Genomic DNA, 18,199 nt, shown 5'->3' with positions numbered 1-18,199 from the left:
TATATATATATATATATATATATATATATATATTCCTAGTTCATGTTAATCCCTTGTTTAACTTTTTGAATAACTACAAGACTGTATTCTAAAGTGACTGCACCATTTTTTATTCCTACCACCAGAGTGTAAGGATGTCAATTTCTCAACATCCTCATCGACACTTGTTGTTGTCTTTCTGACTACAGTTAACCTAGTAGGCAATGAAATGGTATCTTATTGTGATTTTGATTTGCATTTTGCTAATAACTAAAGATGTTGAGCATCTTTTCATGTCCTTATGGCCATTTGTATGTCCTCTATGGATGATTGCCTATTTAAATCTTTTGCCTATTTTAAAAAATTGAGTTATTTGCATTTTATTTAATACCTCAGCTTCCGATTCAATACCATAAAGTTCATTCTATCTTCTTTCTTTCTTCTTCCTTATTATGCTTTACTTCCGGTATTAAAAATGACCCCTCTCATTATGCACCACATATTTATTCAGTCCTAGAACATAAATAAAATAATTTCAGAATTTCTAATTCCTATAAGCTGGGAGAAAAAAGTTCCAAACTAGAATGCAATGTTTGTATATAGTTCTTTTTGTCTTTAGGCTTGTAGCATGCAGTAAATGCATTCTACATCCTTCAGTGTAGTTTTGTCATTTACCTACAATACAATTAGGTTCACTTTTTTTTAACTGCTTGCAATTCCATTTTTAGTTCTCACCATATTGTGGTTAGTTTTAATTATTTATCCATTTTGGAGAATGAGAAACAGTACCATGGTTCTAAGAATCAGTTATACAAAAAGTTTACACTTAGAGAATAGTACCTCCAATCCTTATGACCTACTCCATTCTCCTTTGTTTCTTCTCTGTTCTTACTATCTCCCATAGGTAAACAATCTCTTTGGCTTCTGTTTTATTCTGATTGTATTTATTTTGCACAGATGAACAAGACATTTCTTTTTTTTTTCACATTCTTTCTTACAGAAAAGTTATATTATCAGCCTCTTGACACCCCTCCCCGCCATTTAACAGGAGGGAGATTACTTTCACTAGTTCATAAAGTTCTTCTGTATTCTTTTTTTATAACTATGTAGCATTTTATTGTGTAGATATATTATAAGTTATTTAAACCCTTTTCTATGTATGTGTATTTATCTTGTTTCCAATATTTTACAGTTACAAAAAAATCCACAATAAATAACCATGTATATTTGTATTTTCATATAATTGAACATTTTCCCCAAAGTTCATTAAAATCATCATTTAAAAAAAAATGTCTTCTAGTAATGGCTATTAAAAGACTCAAGAAACAGTGACACTTCAGCCTACAGTAAGCACAACAGCACCCAGACCTTTTTTTCTAAATACCTTATAGCTAGCCAAAACATTTCTTCATTAAAGGAGCCAGATCTTTTTGGAGAAATAGCTAATTCCAGTTCTGAAGCAGGGAAAATAAAACAGAAAACCTGGAATATTTCCTTGTGCCAGAAAACAAGGAAATATTCAAAGACAAATCATGCACATGTTAAAAGGACACAGGAGATGGTTCATAGGTACAGGGGTGAAGAAATTTCTCTTCAGTATGTTTTCATTAGTGTTTGGGGAATGTAATTCTGTTGAACCATACTCTTTTAAAACTATTATGTAAACTTGGTTTACAGTGTTCAGAGCTCTTAGGTTGCTAGAACTACTGACTGAAATATGGAATGCGTAAGATGATTTGGCAGCAGTGGGTAAGAGAGTTTGGTTTCTAACATGTGATTTTGTAATGCTGGTAAGAAAACTGAGTAGAGATAACTTCAGGCAGTTGTAAGGTCATCTCTGGTGTGATGATTCTTTCTCCTTAAGAGTACATAAGACTAGATATACAGATTTGACAATCAGCATCATTGTGGTCCTATCTCAAGTCATCATAGGAATTTCACTGAGAGTGCAGGGTGGAGAGTAGCTTTTGATGAACAGTAAGCAGAGACCAAGAATATGGTCCTTAAAAGGCTAGCAGTGGTCTTTTAAAGAGAACTGATCAGTAGATAGTGTGGATAACAACCAAATGCTGGGATGAAGAAAACTGAGAAAATGAAAAATGGGCTGAAGGTATCTTGTGGGTCAGGTAACATGAAGCAACAGTGTTTCTAGGATATTGACAACAACTAAGTTTGTAGGCAGAAAGAAGCAGCAAAAAAGGAGAGATCAAGGATTTTATATATATATATATATACACTATATGATTCCACACACAAAACATTCTAGACAGGATTTTTGGAAATTGGAGAACAAATTCATGTTTTCCAGTGTTTATAGGGGACGTTGGGATGCCCGGGAAATAGATGTGACACTGAAAGGGTACCCTGTGTGATTTTTGCAATGATGGAAATAGATTCTGTTTCTTGACTGTATCAACGTCAATAACCTGGTCGTGAGATTGTACTGTAGTTTTTTTTTAATATTTATTTTTTAGTTTTAGATGAACACAATATCTTTATTTTATTTTTATGTGGTGCTGAGGATGGAACCCAGCGCCCTGCACACACCAGGCAAGTGCTCTACCGCTTGAGCCACATCCCCAGCCGTGTACTGTAGTTTTGTAAGAAGTGACCATTNCTTTCTGTATGCCATCAAGCTGCCCTGGGTCTCCAGACTGAAAACTTGCACCCTGAAGACCACCCCCAGAACTAGCATGTCTGAGACACTAACAGGGAAAGCAACGTGAAAGGCTGGAAACTTTACTCCATTATTAGTGTGGGTGTCACAAGTGTCACTATGCAATATAGCAACAAAATCAGCCAATTCCAGGAGGGCCGCGGAGAGGCCTCAACAGTTACATCTTTAACAATCAATTATAAGGATATTTAGAATTGACATGACTGTCTCCTCCAGAAGAGTATTCAGACTCTCATTTTTAAACTTTAATATGATAGAGCTTAAAAAAATAAATTTTTATATATTTTTTTTTTTTTTTTTTAGTTAGTTACAGATGGACACAGTGTCTTTATTTTTATGTGGTGCTGAGGATTGAACCCAGTACCTCACACATGCGAGGTAAGTGCTCTACCACTGAGCCACAACCCCAGCCCAAGAATATTTTTAAAAAGTATTTATTACCTTTTGCTTTTTCATTCAAAATTGTCTGCAACCTTTATGTCTGCCAAGGCCCATCTACACTATGTAGTATTATTTTACTTCAAATATTTGCTATTGGGGGCTGGGGCTGGAGCTCAGCAGTAGAGCACTCGCCTAGCACCACATAAAAATAAACAAATAAAGTAAAGGTATTAGGTTCGACTACAATTAAAAAAAATTTGCTATTGTCTATATAGCTCCATACTTCATCTCTGCAAATCTTGTGGGGAAATGTTACACACTAGATGTTGAGCTACTTACAGTTTATGATGAATCTTCAGGTTTAATTGATCTTCTTGATCCAAATTTTTCTAATCTGATTTTAAAATATAACCCGCTTAGTATACAAATACAAAATGATACCCTCTTTATTATCATAACCTTATGAAAAAAATAAAGATGACTCTTGGAGAAAAATTATTTTAACTACTTTGGGTATATAAATATTCCAGCATGTTTGTACCAATATGTAACTGTCCTAGGAAGCAGGTATTTGGATATCCAGAATAATACAGTATATTGGGTTGTGAATTTCTGTCATCAATAATGCTGTTAAATTCTTTGAGAGAATGTGTGCAAAGGGGTGCTGTTTATTTATGTGTGTTTTCCTTTGAAAACGTTGCAGTACGTCGTCTGTCACTGTCTTCGCGCTTTGGGGGTGGGCTCAGGTAGGAGGGTGTGACGCTGGTATTTGTGTGAACTCGGGCTGTGATGCTGAGCTTGGTTCATCCCTTTCTCCTCCCTTTTCCTCCCCGCTCCTTCCCACCAGCGCCACAGCAACATCCTCAGAGTCTGAGCGAACTGCGTCCAGCCTAGGCATTGAGAGCCTCCCACCGCCAGCAACCTGCGGCCGGAGTGAAGACTGGGAGGGCAGTGACAGCGCCTCGCCTCCACTAGTCCGCAGACCACCATGGCCAAGAACCGCAGGGACAGAAACAGTTGGGGTGAGTAACAAACGGTAACTTCTGCAGCCTGCTCGGGGTCTGGCCCACCGCTTTCTGCTTTTGGACACAAGGAGGGCCAACGGTTGCCTGGTGCCAGCATCCGTGGCTGGGAGCAGGCCGCTGCCAAGCTACCCTGTAGGGCCCGAAGAACCACGGCCGAGATGCACCCGCGTCACCGAAATCGCGCTGTGGGGGCGAGGGCTGCCTCTGCGTGCAGGCCCGGCCGTCAGCTTCTTCCCCCACCCGGCGCCCGCCTCTTCGCAGCATTTGGACAGCACCCACCCGGCGCCTGCGGGGATGGGAGGTTTCCGCATCAGCCATAGGTTGGAAGGGTGGCCTTGAGTGTGGGCGGGGGTCAGTCGTTACCGGCCGAGAGAGTGAGGGGTCGGGATCTTGACCAGGGGGAGCCCCAACCCCCTTTACCCCCCGAGCTGCAAGCTTGAGGGCCCAGCACGGCGCGGGCTCCGAGCGCGCTTTGGAACAATGAAGGGGAGCGCACCCGGGCGGACCGATCTTTGCGGACCCAAACACCCTGGGAGAAGGGGCACCGTCTTGGGAGTCCCGGAGCACTGCAGTACTTGTTTTAATTCGGTGGTCGGAAGGGGGAATTTGGGAAGAAGGGGAGCAAAGTTGCGGTTTCCAGTCTTCTGCCCCACCCCGACCTGCTACCGCATTCAGACCAGCCCCGAGGGTGGCTTTGTTCTTTGATTTTACCTTTTGGAGATAGTGGGCTCGTGATTCAGCACCAGGCCGAGGGGAGGGGAAAGGAGAGGCCGGGCCCTGTGGGTTCACGCCGCGAGTGGGTGGGCGGCGCTCACGCAGGCGGAGAAAAGCGAGCGCAGGGATGCAGGAGAAGTCAGGGCCCCGCCCGCTCTGCTGCCTCAGACCTGATTCTGGCTGCTCTGTGTGGGCTGGTTGGACGTCCTTTTTCGCCTTGGGCTCCCGATTTTTTGTCACAGGGCTTAACTCCCCTGCATTTTAGGAACTAAGTGCCTCTAAGGCATTTTATTTTCTCACCACTGCGGAGCACAGCCCTCTGTGACATGAAGGATTGAGAAATATTTTGTTCATTAGCTTTTGAATTGTTACTATTTTGAAAATTCGCACCCACTAGGAGTTCAAAGCTGTTTGATTCTCTGCGGTGTTTAAGTGCCATGTCTTGTGTAATTATATGACCAAGTTGGTTATTTCAGTTTACTATTATCAAAAGACAATACATCATCTTGCCTTTGATGGTTCTGATGGTCACAGGATCAACTTGACCATTCGTGGGCCAGGCTTGCTTTTGAGAGGTTATCCAAGGTTTGTGATAGGTTTGGATAGTTAGTTGGAGCAGAGAGGTCTGTCATTAGTTGAATGAATTTAAGAGAAAGCAGTTTTATTTTCTGAGATCATCCAGTCCCAATTTTAGTAGGTGTGACTTTTGAGACAAGTTTTCTTTCCTTCTTTAAAAATCTGGATAAATGTTTTCAGAGTGTTCCCTTTCCACACTTTCTCTTGGCCTCCAGAATAGGAATTTCTTGAACACTCACAGTTAAGGTGCTTATGTTCAGGTCACTTATGGTCTTGATCTCATCAGCTCCACCCTATTAAGAAACTGGCATATGAAACTTTATTCTGAGGATTAAAATTTCTCTTGTTTCTATTGCTTTGGATCGTTATTCTTCAGTATGTGATTGAGAAGCAAATGGTCTGGGGATGTTACTTTGAGAGACACTATCTTAGCTCATTTGTATTTGATAGAAACATATCTTAGTTTACTCAGTAGTCATTGGGACAGTTTCAACTCAAGTGACAGATTAGGAAAAGAAATGCCAGAGTCATTACATGCTCACTGAAAATTTTCACAGGAAAGAAATAGTGGAATTGTGGACTCTTACCTTGATGTTCTATGCAAATGCTTTACTACTTAGACTTCTATTTGCTTTGAATATGTATGATATAAATGATTTAGAAAATGAAGCATATGGAATAGGAGATAGAAATTTTAGCAAAGATGTTAGCCAGGTCTGTCTTAATTCCATTTTATTACCAAGCACTTAATAAGATGCCTAACACGCAGTAGGTGTTTAATGGTAGCAACAGTAGCTGTTATCAGCTATTATATGGAGTAAGCACACTAATCTTCATTTTACATACCAAAAGGTGGAGCTGGTAAATGATTTGGAGTTCAGATTCTTTTGTCTTTATCACTATTCCATACTGCCTCTCTACTGAATGGGTAATACTATCCACATAGCATAGAACTATATTTTTAAAGACACATTCATCTGTATGATTGCTTTTGGTCATTAGTCTCTTAAGTATTCATATATCTTAGCACATCTTTTTTTTTTTTTTTTGGCAGGTGGAAAAACCCTAAGTTTTAGGTAGGCTAAATGACTTGATGAAATTCATATATTTAGTAAGTGTGAGGATTGAGTTTAGAACCTGGGTTTTTCCCCCTAATTTATTTTCTATAACATGATACTGTGGAATATTTTTAATAAAAGATTAGGCTGGGCTGTGAGGCTAGTAGAGGAAACATGTCCTCATAGAAGCCATAGGCCTCTGATGAGAAAACAGTCATGATAGCTTAAAAAAGAAGATGGTGAACTGACCTTATCATTCTAGATAAGTAAATATTTTTCAGACAAGTTTGAAGGGAAAAGGCAGGGATTTAAGGTAAATAGTCCAGAATTGGAAAATATTTCTTATCCCAAGAAAAGAGCTTGCAAAATATCTGCAGGATCTGTATAGGAGAGTTAAAATTCAGATGAAGACCTTATAAGACAATGGAACAGGTATTATTTTTAATGAGTGGCCAGAGACCTGTTAGGTCTTGCCCAGACCATTGAACTTAGAAAGCAGAAAAACATCTCTGCTGTGAACCAGAGTTCAGGGATGGTGTTTAGGATCACACTCAGAGACACACCCGGAAGCAGAACTGAGAATAGAACTAAGAATCTCACTACCTATCCCTCAGTCTACATTTAAGAAGTCTGAATATCTTTATATACTTAATGGTCAACTCTTCAAAGGTAGACATTTTATTCTTATTTTAATGTATTAGGAATCTGAGATTCAGAGAGCATAAAGAACTTGCTAGAAGCATCACAATTTTCATTTAGAACTTAAATTCAGGATTGGCTGTGCTTCTAGAGTCCATATGATAAGGATAGGAAACTAGAATAATGTGCCAAAAGGTGTCACCACAAGCCTACTTAGGATTAAGCTGGTATAAAAAAAAATCAATGCTCTATAAACTTGATCACTTTGGACTAGAAAAGTAGGTAAAAACTGTGTTAATGTGGAAAATAAAGAGGATAGATGAATATCAGAAACAGTAGCCCAGAAAGCAGTCTTTCAGTGCTGGACTAGAGCTTACTACCAGAAACAAAACAGAGTGCATATATTTTTTTTTTGTTGTTGTTGTTAATTTGTTTCTGTTAATGAAAGTTGCTGAAAACTTGGGATACCATATGGGGATTTGAGTTTTTTAGAATTTACAGAAACCAATGGTGCATTATTGCTTTAGAAGAATAATGTTGGCACTAAAAGTGTCAGCTTTGGCTGCCTTAAAAAAAAAAAGAAGATCTATCTTAGCGTCACAATAAAAGGCATTTGAGGAAATTATTTTCTGGAGATTTTCTAAGAGAAGTTAAAAACAATCTGGAGAACAATATAGTTATCTCTTGATCTTCTTTCTTTTCTACTTGGTTATGTTCTCTTTTTCTTAAAATGAGGCTATTTAATGTTCCTTTTTTTCCTTACCTCAATTTCTAAATATCTTACCTTCCTAAAACAAAATTGAATTTCTACCAGGTCCTACACTTACTGTATGACAGATAGTATATGTATGACATTTACTGTGGATCTCCCTCCCTCACATTTTTCTTATTAAATTTTCTTTCTCTGGGGTTGGGGTTGTGGTTCAGCAGTAGAGCGCTTGCCTAGCATGTACGAGGCACTGGGTTTGATCCTCAGCACCATATAAAAAAATAAAAAATAAATAAATACATAAATAAAATAAAAGTGTTGTGTCCAACTACAACTAAAAAAAAACTTTTTAAAAATTGTCTTCCCTAAATCTTTTTTAAAATGCGTTTTTCACATGTGTGTGTGCATGTGTGTGTATGTAATTAGCACCTGCTTATACCTTGTCTTGATGACTCCTAGATTATACCTTTGCTCCATTCTCAAACTCCGTAACCTATATTAGCTTTAGAATAGGCTGCAGTAAGCTAGAACCTCTGATCATTGGAAAAAAGAAAAAAGTTTTTAGTTTTGGAGGATTTTCTTCTTTTACATAACAATTCTTATGAATCATATCTGTATACAAAAGAACATATAAAATATACATGTTCAGTTTAAAAAAGAATAATAATGTCCCCAACTCCTTAATTGAAGAAATAGAACTTTATCAATATTTTCTCACTTCTCGTGTGACCTTCCTTAATGATATCCTCATCCTTCCAAATATAGACACTTTAACAGATTTGGTGTTGTTTCTCCCCTGATCATTTTTAGAGTTTTACTACAAATAAATATATATCATATTAGTTTTATATTTTTAAAATATTTATTTTTTAGATATAGGTGGACACAATATCTTTATTTTTATTTTTATGTAGTGCTGAGGATTGAACCCAGTGCCTCAGGCATGCTAGGCAAGCACCCCACCTCCGAGCCACAACCCCAGTTCCTAGTTTTATTTATCTAATGTGGGCTGAGATTATGGCTCAGTAGTAGAGCGCTTGCTAGCATGAGTAAGGACCTGGGTTCAATCCTCAGCACCACATAGAAAAAAAAACCCAAATAAATAAAAATAATTATAAAAAAAGAATCTTATATAAATGGACTTTATAGTGAGCATATTCTCCAAAAATATTTTGTTCATTTCTCATCCTCACCTACACTTCATTTTGTAATATGTATCATGAGACCTCATTGTAGTTTCATGTTGCTTTTTACTAATTGCCAGGGAGGTGTGAGATATGTTCATATATTTATTGATTATTCATATTTCTTATTCAATACTGTTGCCCTTTCTCATTGAAAATTAGCTTATATTTTTCTTCTTGCTTTGTATGAGTTCTTTACATATTTTTGAATATAAGTGGTTTGTTGATGTAGTACATTTCTTTTGCCATTTTGTGACATGCCTTTTGTCCATGTGACATATTTTTTTTTTTTTTAAATATTTATTTTTTAGTTTTCGGCGGACACAACATCTTTGCTTGTATGTGGTGCTGAGGATCGAACCCGGGCCGCACGCATGCCAGGCGAGCGCGCTACCGCTTGAGCCACATCTCCAGCCCCATGTGACATATTTTAACAAACAAATACTATTGGGAAAACATATAACGGCGGCAGCACCCCAGAAAAAAACCCCAACATGGCGTCTAAGACCCTCTTTCTCCTCTTTGTTTCTTTCACTGGCTCGAAACATTCCCGCCGGCGCCAATGTTCAAACCCTGCTGGTGGGAAGCCTTAGCCCCAATTAGAATTAACTTCTTGGGCTCCAGAACTGACATATGGAAGAGCTTGCCAATACACGGGCGACCTGTTATCTACCTCAGCCCCTGCTACCTCTTCTTAGACCTATATAAACACACAGCCTTTTGTAATAAAGCGGAAACTTCTTTGGTGATCTGTGTCGTGTGGTGCGGCGTCTTCCAGTCTTACAAATACCTTATGTTTATATGTAATCAGTATTTTCTACTATGGTTTCTACTTTTTGTATTTTAAGATATTTTCCCCTGGGCTGGGGTTGTAGCTTAATGGTAGATCACTTGCCTAGCATGTGTGAAGTACTGGGTTCAATTCTCAGCACTGCATATAAATAAATAAATAAATAAAAATAAAGTCCCATGAACAACTAAAATATATATATATATTTATTTATCTTCCCCATCCAAGGTTGTAAAGTATTCTCTCTTATCTGGCTTTAATTTTTGGCACTTCATTTTTTTTCAATGTTTTTAATGTGGTGAAATGTATATAACATGAATTTTATTGTCTTAACCATTTTAAGTGTACAGTATGGTGATATTAAGTGTATTCATATTGTTATGCCTCCATCACCACCATCCTTCTCTTGAATTATTCGTCTTGTAAAACTGAAACTCTGTACCCACTGAACAATAACTCCCCATCCTTTCTATTTACAGCTTCTTTTGATACCACTGGTTACCCTGACCAGTTCTGCTTCCTCACATGTTGAAGTATAACATTAGAGAAGCATGCAGAGGCAAGCATATAAAACAGGATTTATTTAAAAAGGGGTAACAGACTTCTCCCAAGAGGGAGAAGGGGGCCATAGCTGGTATCCTGGTATCCTAAGAAGTGAGGGTGTTCTGCCTTTTTATATGTCTTTGTTTTCCTGCTCTCTTCCCCTTATCTTTCTCCTTCCTTTGTATGTGACTAGGCCTGGGAGATACTCGGTGAGATGGCCAAAAGGTGAGAAGCAGGTGGACCTGGTCAGAAAGGGGGCACTAATAACAAATCCCTGTAGAGAGGGACAATCCCTGGGACCCCGTTACCTTAGCAATAGGTTGGAGCAGGAGCAGGTTATCTTGATAAGGGTGGAGGAAGGACTTTGAAGGAATTAACATTTTAATCCCTCCATTCTCTGGATCCCACCCTTGCATATCTGCCTGTCAAATTCTGGCTTCACTATTAACCATCAGTCTATTTTCTTTCTCTATGATTCTTGACTCCTCTAGGTACTTTACAGAAGTGGAATGACACACTATTTTTATTATTGTGATTGCCTTATTCACTGAGTATATTGTCCTCAAGATTCATCCATGTTGTAGTGTACATTAGAACTCACTTCCTTTTAAAGTCTGAATAACATTCCATTGTTTGTAAGCATCACATTTTGCCTATCCATTCATCTGTTGATGGACCCTTGCTTCCACATTTTAGCTATTGTAAACAATGCTTTTGTGAAATGAGTGCACAAATGTCTCTTTCAGACTCTGTGTTTAGGTATATGCCCAGAAGCAGAATTATTGGTCCTTGGTAATTCTATTTTTAATTTTTAAGGAACTGTTACATTGTTTTTCACAGTAGATGTGCCACTTTATATTCTCACCAACAGTACTCTTAGGTTTCGAATTTTCAACATTCTTGCCAACACTTTTTAAAATAAAGCTATCAGAATGGGTATGACATGGTGTCCCATTGTGTTTTTTAAATTTTTTATTTGTTCTTTTTAGATATACATAACAGAATGTATTTTGGCATATTATATATACATGGAGTATAACTTATTCTAATTAGGATCCCATTTTTGTGGCTTTACATGATATAGAGTTTCACTGGTGGTGTTTTCACATATGAACATAGGAAAGTTTTGTCAGATTCATTCTACTGTCTTTCCTATTCCAATCCCCCTTTGCTTCCCTTCATTCCCCTTTGTCTAATCCACTGAACTTCTGTTCTTCCTCTCCCAACCCCTATTGTGTGTTAGCATCCCCCCAAAACAAAGGAAAATGTTCTCTTTGATATGCTGATGCTAATACTCATTGTGGTTTTACTTGTATTTAATTTTCTAATTTCTCTATTTTTTTTAATTGTTGTTTGGTTTGTTGAGTGTTGTTTAATTGACACAAATTTGTGAATTTTCTAGTTTTCTTCTGTTTCTAATTTATTTTTTTAACTTTTCCTCCTTCCTCTTCATTATCCTCTTTTTCCTCTTCTCTTTCATCTTCTTTTTTTCTTATTTTTGTGCGGAGGTCAAACCCAGGACCTTGCACATGCCAGGCAAACATTCTACCTCTGCACTACATCCCCAGCTTCAGTTCCCAGTTTCTAACTTTATTATGTTACAGGTAAAGAAGATATTTGGTTTTGTTTCTGTCTTTTAAAATGAACTGAGATTTAATTTGTGGCATAATACGTGGCCTAACCTGGAGAATGTCCCATGAGCTCTTGGGAAAAATATATATCATATTGTTGAATAGAGTGTCTGTATATTTTTGTTAGATCTAGTTGGTACATCATGTTGTTTAAATCCCCTGTTTTCTTGCTTATCTCCTATCTGGTTTTTCTATCCATTATTGAGCTTAGGGTTTTGAAGTCTTCAACTATTATTGTCTATTTCTTTTTTCTCTTCTGTCAATTTTTGATGCATATATTTTGATGGTCTGCTATTAGGTATGCAGAGGTTTGTAATTGTTATATATTCTTGCTATATTCAGAAAGAATACATTTTTATTACAATAAAGTATATTTTATTAAAATATGTCCTTCTTTGTCTTTTGTAACATTTTTGACTTAAAATCTGTATTGCCTAGAAGTTAAAACTCTTGTCTAGCATATGTGAGGCCCTGAGTTTGGTCCCCAGCACCGAAAATAGTCTAATAGCATAGCTGCTCCTGCTCTCTGTTGTTTATCATGTGGTACACAGAATATCTTTTTCCATTTTGCTTTCAGTCTGTTTGTGTCTTTGGATCTAAAATGAGCCTCCTGTAGACAGCATATAATTCAATAATTTTTTTTCCTTTTTGTTTCATTTTTTCCATTTTCTTTCTTTTGACTGGGGAGTTTAATCCATTTACATTTAAAGTAAACTTATTTCTTCATTTTTTCATTTGTTTTCAATATTCCTTATAGCTTTTTTGTTCCTCACTTCTTGTATTACTACTTTGTATTTAGTGGATTTTTTAGCATGATATTTAGATTATATTATTTAATTTTGTGCATATTTTATAACAGTTTTCTTTGTGGTGTTTCTGGAAATTACATTTAGCTTCCTAAAGTTGTAACACTCTAATTTGAATTTATGCCAGTTTAACTTCAATCACATATAAAATTTCTGCTCTTACATTTTTGACTTACCCCTTTTGGTTATTATTGTCACAGAATTGCATATCTATACATTGTGTGTTCAAAACCATAAATTGAAAATGCATCAGTCTCCTAAATTATGTAGAAAACAAAATGTGGAGTTAAAAACCAGTGTTAATAATACTAGCTTTTAGACTAATAACTGCTTTTTAAATATACTTGTCTCTTAAGCCATATAGAAAACAAGGATTGGAATTTCCAAATATTATTAAAATAATTGACAATCCCTTGTATGAAGTGAGTCACTTCTATTGCTTTAAAAATTTTTTTCTTTCCTTTGACATCTGATTGTAATGTGTCTCATTGAGTTTATCCTACTTAGAGTTTGTTGAACTTCTTGGTATGTTTATATTGTATCTTTCACCAAACTTAGAAAGTTTTCGGTCATCATTCTTTAAATCATCTCTCTACTCCTTTCTCTCTCTTCTCCTGGAACTCCTACAGTGTATTTGTTGGTTCACTTGCCAGTATCCTGCAAGTCCTTTAGACTCTGTTTACTTTGCTTCAATCCTTTTTTCTTCCTTTTCCTCACTCAATAATTTCAATTGTCCTATTTACAACTTTGCTGATTCTTTTTTTTCCGTGCTCAAATATTCCTTCAAATTCCTCTAGTGAATTTTTCACTTTAGTTACTGTATTTTTCATTTCCAGAATTCTTGATTTCTTGAAATTTCCATTTTGTTCATACATCATTTTCTTGGTTTTCTGCGTATCTTCTGCTGATTGTTTGAATACAATAAGACAATGTTTTAAAGTAATTGTTATCTTGTCCTTATTTGGGATGCTTTCTTTTTTATTTTTCTTTCAAATGGGCCATACTTTCCTCGTGGTAAACCTCTGAAACTCCTTTCCCTAGGGTTTATTTTTTTGTTGTTGTTGTTTTGTTTTTGTTTTAATTGTTATAGGCTGTTTACATGTCAAGGATCAGCGTGAGGTACAACATAGTCATTTCAGGTCTAATTTACCGCTGTAATTCCCCTAATGTGCATGAAAATTGCACCAGTAACACCTGCATGGCTGCCTCTAGTGGAGCTGTGGGGTGAGGGATGGGTAGCTGTTACTGAACTAAGAGCTGAACTTAAAATTTACCTCCCAAGCTTACTCCTGAAAGTTGTAAATTTTCAATAGACTCCAGAGGTTTTTTGCAGAACTCTCCCAGTCTTTTTATTGTTTTACTTCATCTAATTAAAATATTCTTTTTATTTACAAATAATAGTTTTTAAAGTCATCTCTGGATATTGAATTTTAATGTATTTATTCATTTTGAACAAATACTTTTTCTGCATTATTGAAATAATGACATGGTTTTTCTTTAACTTGTTAATATTTTAGTTGTATTAATATATAGTATATATCTTCTATGTTGAAGTGATCTTGCATTCCTAAAATAAACCCAAGATAGTTTTGCTATATTATTTTTTTAAAATACAGTGCTGTATTTGCTAATCTTTTGACTAAGATATTTACAAGCAGGCTTATATCTAAGTTCTCTTTCTTGCATTTTCTTTGTCTGATTTTAGTATCAAGATTATACTAACTATACAATATGTAGGGGATATTTCCTTTTTTCCTAGTCTATATGAGTTTATTTAAGATTATAATGATCCAGTTTAAGAAAAATAGTCTCTTAACCCACCTGTATCTGCTCTTTTAACCCACCTGTACCTGCTCTTTCTTTTAATAATAAGATTTTCAATTTCTACAAAAATCTGTTATTTCTAATGAGATCTTATTTGTCTTATTATTATAGATATTTATTTATTTATCTTATTTATATTATAAGATCTTATGTTATCTTATTTCTAATAAGATTCCATTTCTATAATGGTTTTAGAGCAATTAAACATTCTATTTCTTTTGGTGTCAGGGTTTTTTATTTTTATTTTTTTCCTGCCAGTGCTGGAGATTAAACCTAGGTCCTTATGCATGCTAAGCAAGCACTCTACCACTGAGCTATACTTCCAGCCCCCTGGGTTCAGTTTTAGTAATTTACAGATTTCTTGGAATCAGTCCATTTCAACAACTTGGCAAAATTATCCTAAGTTTTCTCTTATTTTCTTGGCCTAAAGTTTTTTTTTTTTTTTTAATGTGTATCTGCCTTATTTTATCTTTTATTGTCTAGTTCCTTTTTTTTCTTTTCTATTTACTTAATTTCTAGTTTTTCTTCTTTTTTAATACATGCATGTATATATGTTGATATATAGGTTTATTCTCAGTTTTAAATGTTTAAAATAAACAGTGATTTCTTATTTTATTCCTGAATATAAGAAATTATGGATTTTTCTAAATTAAATTTTTGTTAATTTTATTTTAATCATGATATATGTTGTATAGCTCTACTGCTTGCTTTCATAATAGAAATACACTGTTCAGTATGGTAATGACTAGCTGTATGTAGCCATTGAACTTATGAAATGTGGCCAATAAGAAAGCGGAACCATATGACTAGTGGCTATAATATTGTACTTCTCATGTTTATAGACTACTTTGTGAACATACTATGCTTTTAACATTGTTGAAATTTGCATCATGTTCTAGTATAACTGTAATTTTTATAAATATTACATATGTCCTTGAAAAGCATATTATGTTTTCTGATTTTTGATACAGTATGCTATATATATGTCCATTAGCTCAGATATATTCAATGTACTGTTATTACCTTCCATTTTCTAGCTGATTTTGGACTGTTTTCCTTTTTGGACTATTTGACCTACCAAATACTGATATCTAATAGATACTTTAAAGTTCTCACATATGTTTTAAAGCGACAAAATGTGTTTGTCAGTCTCCCTTTCTGCTTTATCAGGTTTTGCTTGTAAACTTTGGCCCATGTTGTATACATACAATGTGAAATTGTCACATCTTCCTGATGAATTATTTTATTTTTATGTACTGAGTCTCTTCAACTTGAGTAATACTTTTTGTCCCAGAGTCTGTTTTGTCTGAAATTAATATAGATACTTCATATTTCTTTTGCTGGTTTAGTTTGTGAGTTAGGGTAACTGGGAAAGAGGCTGACTGATAACTACAAAATGAGTCATCTGTCTGCTTGATTATTAGAAACCTCAGCAGTGAATACCCTTGGGAGCATTCACATGAGACTGAATATCTGTTCCCATTTCAAAAGTCCTTCTACAAACTTCTTCCAAATACCTGACCATCTGGCCAAAGTGTTAGCTACTGTCCATGAATTGGTGACTTTGGCATGTGCTGCAATCCTACTGGCTGCTATCTGTGTACCTATCTGTTGTTTTTATTGAAGACAATAATGATTTTTTCCTTCACTCGTCTTTCAAATGTACTAAGTGCCTTTCTTTGGCAAAATCTAAACCACATCCCTGCTGAGAGAATATTGTAAGAATAATATTGTATTTTCTACAGTCTCTGCAATGTTTCCAGTCCCCTCTGCAACAGAGGGGAGCTTAGAATGATGGAAATAGACCTCAGCATGACATAGACAATATTCATGACAAAGTATAACCATACATTTTCTGAGTAGCTGAATCAGAGATGATCAAAGGACCAGATCATTCTTTTGAAACCAAGTACTTCTAAAACAGACTTTTTTCAGGGACTATAAATGCATATGTATTTGTTTGCATTTCTTAGTGGGAATTATATTTTCCATCTGCTTTTTCTCTTAAAATATGTGAACATATTTTCTTATGATTAGGTATTTTTATGTAACATGATTTCAAATGGCTATATATTTTTCATAACATTGCTGTAACATAATTTATTTACAGTCCTACAGTTAGGTATTTAGATTATTTTCAATTTGTTACTGTATAAATAATGCTGTTCTGAACCTCTGTATAGATATATATCTGCACATTTCTGACAATTTCCTTAGGATAAATTCCAGGAAATGGGACTGCTTTGTTAAAAGATATGTGTATTTTTTTTTAAAGTTTTTCATTGTTCCAATATTGAGTGTGTGTGTGTACATTTATGTATTTTTAAACCATTACTAGTTATGACCAAAAAGGTCGTCTCTTTTTGATATTGTATCTTTGCTAGGAAAACTGAACTTTCTCCCTATTTCTATCAGCCATTTATATTTCTTCTTATTATTATTTATTTATTGTTTGCAGTTATATTAGCTTTTTATCACTGTGACAAAATACCTGGGAAAAAGAGCTTAAAGGAGGAAAGATTTATTTTGGCTCACAATTTCAGATGTTTCAGTTCATAGTTGACTAATTCCATTGCTTTGGGCCTGAGCCAAGGCAGAACATCATGGCAAATGGGCATGGCAGAGAAAAGCTGCTTACCTCATGGCAGCTAGGAAGCAGAGAGGAAGGGGCTAGAAACAAGACAGAATCCCAAGGGCCACACTCTCAAGGACCCACTCCCTCCAACTAGGTTCCACCTCCTGCAGTTCCATTCAGATATGAATTCCTCAATTAGTTAATCCATTGATGAATTCAGAGCCCTTATGAGCCATTCAGTCTTCAAATTCCCACCTATGCATCGGGGACCAAGCCTTTAACACACGAGCTTTGGGAGATGTTTCAGATCCAACCATAAGAGCAATACAGTGGACTGAACCTAGGACTACTTGACAGACATGCTACAACTGAATTACATCCCCAGCCCCTTTGTAAAATTTTATTTTGAGACAAATGTAGTAATATAAAAGATGTAGTATAGATTTTTAAATAAATTTTACAGTTAAGAAAATTAGTAATATACTACTACAGCATTTCCAGTATATAAAAATGATTGTTCTCTACACTGAATTTTTGAAGATTCCCTTTCTACATGTCTAAATTCAGTAGCTGAGTGACAGCTTCCAGAACACTATATAGAAATAAAAAGTCCCCAAAGTCCCAATATTAAATACAAAATCCAGTATGTAAAAAGATAAAATGATGGTATTGTGTCTTTGTCTATTTTCTATTGCATACCATAGACTAAGTGATTTATAAAGAAGAGTGGATTATTTTGGCTCACAGTTTTGGAGGCTGGAAGTCCAAGATCATGCAGCCACATCTGTCAGGACCTTTTATTGTACCATACCATAGTAGAAAAGCTGAAGAGGTTATGTTAAAGGGAGCATACAACAAGGGTAGCTTTGCTTTATAACAACCTACTCTTTGGAGTGTGTGAGAGAGAACTCAGAAAAAGACTCTCCTGGGAGTTAACCCATTCCTTTGAGAAAGACATTTATCCCCATGACCTAATCACCTCTTAAAGGCCCACCACCATTCAATATTGTTACATTGGGGACTGAAAGGCAAGTGACTCACCCAAGATGGAGATTCAACCAAGAGATTTTATTGGGGGGTGGGGGGTG

General features: G+C 35.9%; 1 protein-coding gene across 1 annotated transcript in view; it reads left to right on the top strand.

The window, feature by feature from the left end:
* The window catches only part of LOC125615228 (atlastin-1-like), a 38,710-nt gene that overhangs the window by 10,407 nt on the left and 10,104 nt on the right, over positions 1–18,199 (top strand). The window contains exon 2 of the mRNA XM_048798616.1: positions 3,885–4,059. Coding sequence (XP_048654573.1) covers positions 4,026–4,059 — 34 coding nt within the window. The 5' untranslated portion in view covers positions 3,885–4,025. The remainder of the gene's footprint in view (positions 1–3,884; positions 4,060–18,199) is intronic.

This window comes from Marmota marmota, unplaced genomic scaffold (assembly GCF_001458135.2).
Source record: "Marmota marmota marmota unplaced genomic scaffold, marMar, whole genome shotgun sequence".
Classification (NCBI taxonomy): Eukaryota; Metazoa; Chordata; class Mammalia; order Rodentia; family Sciuridae; genus Marmota; species Marmota marmota.
This window is presented reverse-complemented; position numbering and strand designations above follow the sequence as displayed.